Source organism: Terrapene carolina, unplaced genomic scaffold (assembly GCF_002925995.2).
Source record: "Terrapene carolina triunguis isolate 2854851 unplaced genomic scaffold, T_m_triunguis-2.0 Scaffold96, whole genome shotgun sequence".
Taxonomy (NCBI): Eukaryota; Metazoa; Chordata; order Testudines; family Emydidae; genus Terrapene; species Terrapene triunguis.
Genome location: NW_020664447.1, coordinates 17,739,647 through 17,746,345, shown reverse-complemented (window position 1 = coordinate 17,746,345; position 6,699 = coordinate 17,739,647). Strand labels below are relative to the sequence as shown.

Genomic DNA, 6,699 nt, shown 5'->3' with positions numbered 1-6,699 from the left:
CATTTGTTATGGTATAGAATATCCCTTCATCGTGTTGTCTTTTTTCACTATTTAGAATGAATCTAGTATCTTCATTGGGAATATCGGGAATGCTAACCAATATTGTACCAACTATTCCGTTTGGTTCCAGCATCTCTAGCTGCCTACAGGGCAGCTTGTTTATTGCCTATAAAAAAAGCCAGTGTGCATTGTTGAATGACAGAAAGGAAATGGGGCGTAAAATTAAAGAAGCTTTCTGCAACGGTGATAGGGGAAGGGAGCATTCTACAGTCGTGATGTGAAATCCAACAAGGTTTGGAGGCGCAGAGCTGTAGAAACATTGTATAGAATTATAGGTTTGCAGTCTCTATTATTTTTGTCTCCCGGTTATCTTCTCAGAATATTAGCGTTTAATGTGATAAGGCTACCGAAGAGAGCCGTGTAGACTGAAAATACTGCAAAACCTTCCTAACCACGGTTAGCAGCAAAATTGTATCGCAGTTTTATGCACAGTGCTTATTTGTGAAATATCAAAAAACAAAATCTTAACGCTTTTTTTTGGGTGTAAAGTATGTTATGTTGTCATTTTAGGATTACACCAGTCAAAAGGATATGAACAAGCAGGTTGTCAACAGCCCCGAAACAGTTGCCCTTGGACAAATTGAAGGTGCGGGAGTTATACGAACCAGCCCTGAAAATGAACAGCAGAACCTACCTTCAAAAGCCCCGTCGCAGTTGGCCAAGGTCTCCAGATCTCTCTCCAGCGACAACAAAATCTCTCTATCTGAAGAAGCCAAACCGAACGATTTTGAGAGGACCAAAATTGGGATCTGCAAGCTCAGCAGCACCCCAGTCCAAGCCAGCTCCACCACCCGAAAGGATTCTGTAGAAACCTTTCCGCTAAAAAACATCCCCGGTGCAGGAAACCAAGGGCAAGCCAATCTTCTTCACTGCAAAATCCCCCCTTTGCAAAGCACAGACAGTGAAGCTAATCAAAGTCTTGGTAAGAGCACACTGGAGCAAAACAATGCCAACAGCGGTTGGGTGACCATGAGCCAGAGCACCGTGGTTTTGGGCACAGATGGGAACACTTCTGTTCTGCCTGGCAGTGTTAATGGGGTAAGTTATTTCTCTGTCGCTTTCCCCTCCTCTAAGTGAACCGGGTGGATCACATGTGTTTTGACACCATTGAGCAAAGCTCGTTAAAGTACATATGTATTCGGATTCCAAGTTCTAAATGCCTAACACAAGAAAGGTGATTTGGGCACAGTCCAAGGGGGTAATTACTGATAATCTCTCCCTCTCAAAAGGACCCCTTTATAGAAAGAAAACGGTGTGACTGAAAGTATGCAACGGGAGTTTCTTTGCTGCTGATTAATAATAATTTGTTAGCAATAGGAAAATGGATGCTCAATAGTTCCAAGCTAATTCAAAGGCGCGTATTGAGCGGTGCCTGCCCCTAAAGCTCAGCTGCAATGGGGTGGTTCTCTTAAAATGGGCGACGAAAACGATCCGAATTTGCCCGGAACGAAATAACGAAGCTCAGAATACTTGTGGTTGAATTCAGTTGCACATGGTCTTCTTCACGCTAGGAAGAAACGTTTGTTTACCTAGTTTTTTTCAGGTCAACTCTCCCTTTCTGGGATCAAATACCAAGAGATTGCCCTGCCGTTCACTGACCCCGTTTATAAAAGCTTTGCATTGCGCTAATACCTCTGCGGATGTTATTGCCTGTAACGCATTGGAGGCTGTAACCAAAAACAAGAACAAAATCAGCCAGCCATTCCACAAACCCTACCAAACCCTGTCCCTGACCAGCCACCGGGCTGGGATTGGTGATCAATCACTCCCTCTCAGACAGCTCAATCGTTATTTAGGGTCAGTGAGCGGCTCCTAGGCATTGCTGAACGATGTGAAAATGTGGCTAACGCGCACCTCACACTCTCCCCTAGCAGGGGCTTCTCCCAGTGGAATATAATCCGGGAGACAGCCTTACTCCGGGGTTCAGAACTCCTTAGTATTACCAATGCGATGGGAACGGCGCTGCGCTTTCTCTTTCACATGGACTGGGGACATTCGTATTTAAGGGAAAGAGGCGACCCGGGATCATTCAACAAAGATCTTTGCTGGGGTGGGGTGGGGTGGGGTGGAGCGGGAGAGAGCGAGCCGGCCTAGCTTTATACCAGATGTTTCCATGCTGCCAAACTCTGGTGGAGTTCTACTGACTCTACTGGTGCGCAGGATCTGACTCCTGAGGACCAATCAGTTCTGGCTCACTGGGGGACCGTTCTCCTCAGAGCAGCACGATCCGCAGAAGAGCAAAGCAGCTCAGGTACACGCCAAATATAGGTAACCTGGGTTAGATTTTTTTCCAGAAAGAATCGCAACAGAAATCAGTTCTCTGCCCATCGGTCAGGAGCTGGAATAAAAATTCAGGGCCCTAGAATTTAAATATCAGATACACCAGGAGAAAATTCACGGCTGTTCATTGAACTCACATGGAAGGAGTAAGAAGCACTGGGCCGAATAGTTCTCGCTATCACTAACCCCTCCCCAATTTGAAACAATGCCCAAATTGAGGTCCTCTGTTGCTTCCACTGAAGTCAATGACAAAAATCCTCAACAGGAGCCAGATCCAGAGCTAGGTGATTGTATCCAATGAAACCGAGAGCGCACAGAATTATTGGTGTAGATTACATCGGGAGGTGGGAGGGCGAAGACGAGGAGTCTGCTTGTTATACATAGTAATATCTCTTTGTATTAGATGTTTTCTCTCTCTCCTCTCCCCGCAGCAGCTGGTCTGTAATAATGTCTTCTTGCTGGGCCAGGTAATTGCAGAACTGAGATTTTTGTTTGATCTGAAAACAGCCACGTTGACAATGTGTTTTTCCCCTCCACTCTTCAGGATGACGATAAAGGGGATGAAAATAAAGCCCGAGGGAACTGGTCTAGCAAGATGGACTTCATCCTCTCCATGGTGGGTTATGCAGTGGGGCTGGGCAATGTCTGGAGGTTCCCGTACCTGGCCTTTAAGAATGGGGGAGGTATGGCTTTTCCTGTCTTTATACACCCTGCTGCTCTTCAAGCGATACTGAGCCAGCAAATAACTTGTCGGGGCCGGGAAGGGGAAGGGGAGTGGGGCGAGAGGAAAGTGCCTGGGAAAAGACCTCCCCCGACACCTGCTCTTCAAAACATAGCAACGAATATCCTGTGTCAATCAAAGATTTAGGGCTAGACCAAACCATCGTTTTTTAAAAGCTAAAATTCACATTGACATCAATGGTCCTTAGAAAATAGCATGTTCTTAGCTTTTTTAAAAGGAGATGCTTTCCTACTTAATACTGGCCAGAGAGAGAGAGAAAATGAACAAACACACTGATAAAATTTGAGCACCGGATTTCACTTGACTAAGAACATTCCAGCCAAAGTATAAATTTAAAATAAATATGTGAATTTAAATTCAATCGCACAGAAGCGGTTCTAATCCAAATACTTGGCTTTGGAAAGCGAAGGTAAAATAGGAGAACCCAAAGTAAGTATGAAATAAGAGGAAATCTCTGCAAAATCTGAATCAAAATCAACCCTCAATAATATTTTAGGTTGAACTGCGCATTTATTTTAAACCCCACTTCACTACCTGAGAAATAGTAATTTTTAAAAAGTTTGAATAATGTTCAGCAAAGTAAAATACAAATAAAATAAATGTGATGAAAAAGCAGTGTGCAATTGTGTTGCTTAACCCGTTTTATTATAGAAAACGCAATTTGTCTTGAAAACATCTAATTAGATATAAATAGCCTTTTCTGTTGAGTCCAACAAAGTCTTACAGACAATTAGAGTGTTTGTTTTTTCTTAAAAAAAAAAAAAAAGTTGCGGTAATCAAGCAACTCTTACCACTGTCATATGGTAAAATATAGTGGACACGCCTGTAATTGTTTAAAATACCAGATAGACTAAAAATCCTTCAGTTTGTGAGAAGTGGATCATTCACATATTTCTGCCAAAGAATGACTTACTAAACTCAGATATACAAGAGGTTTTACAGAGAAATTCCTTTATTAATTTTATAAAAGGAAATGTATAGGACTTTCACTGTAAATCCTTTATATATCAGAGTTCAGTAAGTGATTCTTTGGCAGAAATAAGTGTATATAAAATTTAAGATGGGTTTTATTCCGCACCCCCCCCCCCTTTTAAAAATATCATAGTTTCCACACATATTGTAGCTTCCTGTAAATATGAGAAATCAATGATTGTACTGAATTTGATATCTTCTCACTGGATGAAAACATGTTTATCTTATGACACTCAGAATCTAGGTCCTCATTTTTTTCCTGTTGCACTCAAGCCGATACACATTCCTTGCAAAATGCTGCATGTATATTCTCTGCATATATCGAAGTGCGTATTACGTAATTACACACAACCATGAATCTTCCCCTTTAAGAGCAATTTTCCTGCAGTAATAAGACTAAACTTTTTGAAAGAGATCCCTAATTGTTTAAATCCTTGATTTGGAAATAAACTCTAGAAATGCAACGAATATATATTTAAACAAACTTTTATCCTCATCAACGTGGTAGCCAAGATTAATTAAGTGACTTTTCCAAAGAAGTAGTTAATAACTGTCTATAGAGGTTCTGTTGGGGAGTCTTGTATGTACTGCATGTGGTGACTTTTCCCAAGCTTTTCTAGGGTTTACTGGCGTTAACCAATTTCCTGTTGAATACAATTGTGTTATAGAAGGATTAAAAGAAAAAAAATAGAGACAACATTGGAGAGGGACAGTGACTGGCACTGTCATTGTTAACCCTTCTGGGCGAACACCCCAGCTCAGCTGTTACAGAAGAGCATGCTTGCTCATCTCAGCCTCGATTTAGATCCCTTATGTTGTTCTAATACACCAGAATCTCGGTATAAGGGGTGTAAAGTTGCCTTATTCCCCACATTGATCACTCCAGCTGGTTGCACCAATGACTCTTGCCCTCGCGCTCACCGGAGACTGGTTCCCTTCAAACACAGACAAGGAAGTAAGACACAGTTGCAGTTGATGATGAGGGGAATTGACGCTAATTAATTAAATGGGGGTTACCACCTGCAGCGAGAGTGGTATTCATTTTCAGACAAAATAAGAAACCATGGAATGTGGCAAAGTACAGAAATAAATTCATAATACTCCCGGAGAATGAATAAGGATTCATATAATTAGAACAGGACTTTTCTCAAGACACAGTACTAGCCCTTCTTAATGAGTTAGTCAAACGCATGGCGGTGAGCAGTATGTTTAAGATGAATTTACTGAAACAAAACGCCCTACGGTGTCCCTTCTAAACAGATTAGAGTACGCGGTGTTCCCACTGCAGCAGCCTTTTTCATCCGCTAATACTCTAGTGGAGTAGGTTCTTTTAAGGCTTCCTAAATACCACGAATCTTTGCTAACTTGAATGCTGTTTGATGCTGAGAATTACGCAGCTTGAGCATTTCCCCACTGCAGTTCAGATCTTTCTTCTCTTTTCCCCAAGGTGCATTTCTTATCCCCTACTTGATGATGCTGGCTCTAGCCGGAATACCCATTTTCTTCCTGGAAGTTTCACTGGGGCAGTTTGCTAGTCAGGGACCTGTGTCTGTCTGGAAAGCTATCCCGGCCTTACAAGGTGAGCCTCAGCCCTCCCCTTCATGTGTAAGAGAACGTCTGTAGAGAAGTGTGAGTTGCCTGAATCTTTAACAGACATTTGTAAAGGACTTTATTTGGCATGGCATTGTCACTTGAACCATGCATTGCAGTCTTCATTTGACCTTGGAATGTTATTACAAAAGGGAATGTTAATTTAACTTGTCCTCTTTTCTTAGGAAATCCAAGTAATATTTTGTGTTAGATTTCACAATTATATCATTATTTTATATAACAGATTTTAATATATAATTTAATATATACTGATCTGTATTCAATAAGTGACTTGCATAGCCAATGCTGGGGTGTTGTTGCTGGGCCTTCTGGGAAACGGTTTTTGTATGTGCAACAGCTGATAAATGTCTTTCTGCTTATGATATGGTCAGGTTTGGATATTTTACAATCCATTGATAGTATATGTTTGTAATCAGGAATATGTGTGATCGTACTAGCCTTTTGTCTCCTTTCTTTTTCAGGCTGTGGCATTGCTATGCTGATCATCTCTGTTCTAATAGCCATATACTATAATATTATTATGTGCTACACACTTTTCTACCTTTTTGCATCCTTTGTACGTGTATTACCCTGGGCTTCCTGCACCAATCCTTGGAATACACCAGACTGCAAAGATAAAAACAAACTTTTATTAGGTAAGTTGTGACACGCTTTTTAAAAATTTTATTTTAAAGGACGTTCCTTACAAGTTGGATTGGAGGAGATATTGTACCTGTGATGCTTTATTAGGAACTAACACTGCAGACCTTATTCCGACAACAATCCCACTGAAGTCAGATCCTGAATGTCATTGGCAGTATCATTTGATGCAGTTGGTTTAAAGTGATATGTATAATCATGAACTCTTCTCTCTCATCCGTTGGTTGAATTTTGTTTGTTTGTTTTATTTTGGAAAAAAATCAATAATAAAGAAGGCCCAAAATGACCTTTTGGCCAAAATGGATTTTTGTCAATTTTTTTCAGTTCTTCCATGAAAAATTGGAAGCTGGAAACTGAAATATTATTGGTGAGGTTTGGTTTTCAGTAAAAGTTTT

At 41.0% G+C, this 6,699-nt stretch overlaps 1 protein-coding gene across 1 annotated transcript in view; it reads left to right on the top strand.

Moving 5' to 3' along the window:
- Positions 1-930: 930 nt before the first annotated feature.
- SLC6A5 (solute carrier family 6 member 5) overlaps positions 931-6,699 on the top strand; it is a 51,581-nt gene continuing 45,812 nt past the window's right edge. Inside the window, exons 1-5 of the mRNA XM_024211178.2 lie at positions 931-1,102; positions 1,427-1,434; positions 2,885-3,023; positions 5,502-5,633; positions 6,127-6,300. Coding sequence (XP_024066946.1) covers positions 1,030-1,102; positions 1,427-1,434; positions 2,885-3,023; positions 5,502-5,633; positions 6,127-6,300 — 526 coding nt within the window. The 5' untranslated portion in view covers positions 931-1,029. The remainder of the gene's footprint in view (positions 1,103-1,426; positions 1,435-2,884; positions 3,024-5,501; positions 5,634-6,126; positions 6,301-6,699) is intronic.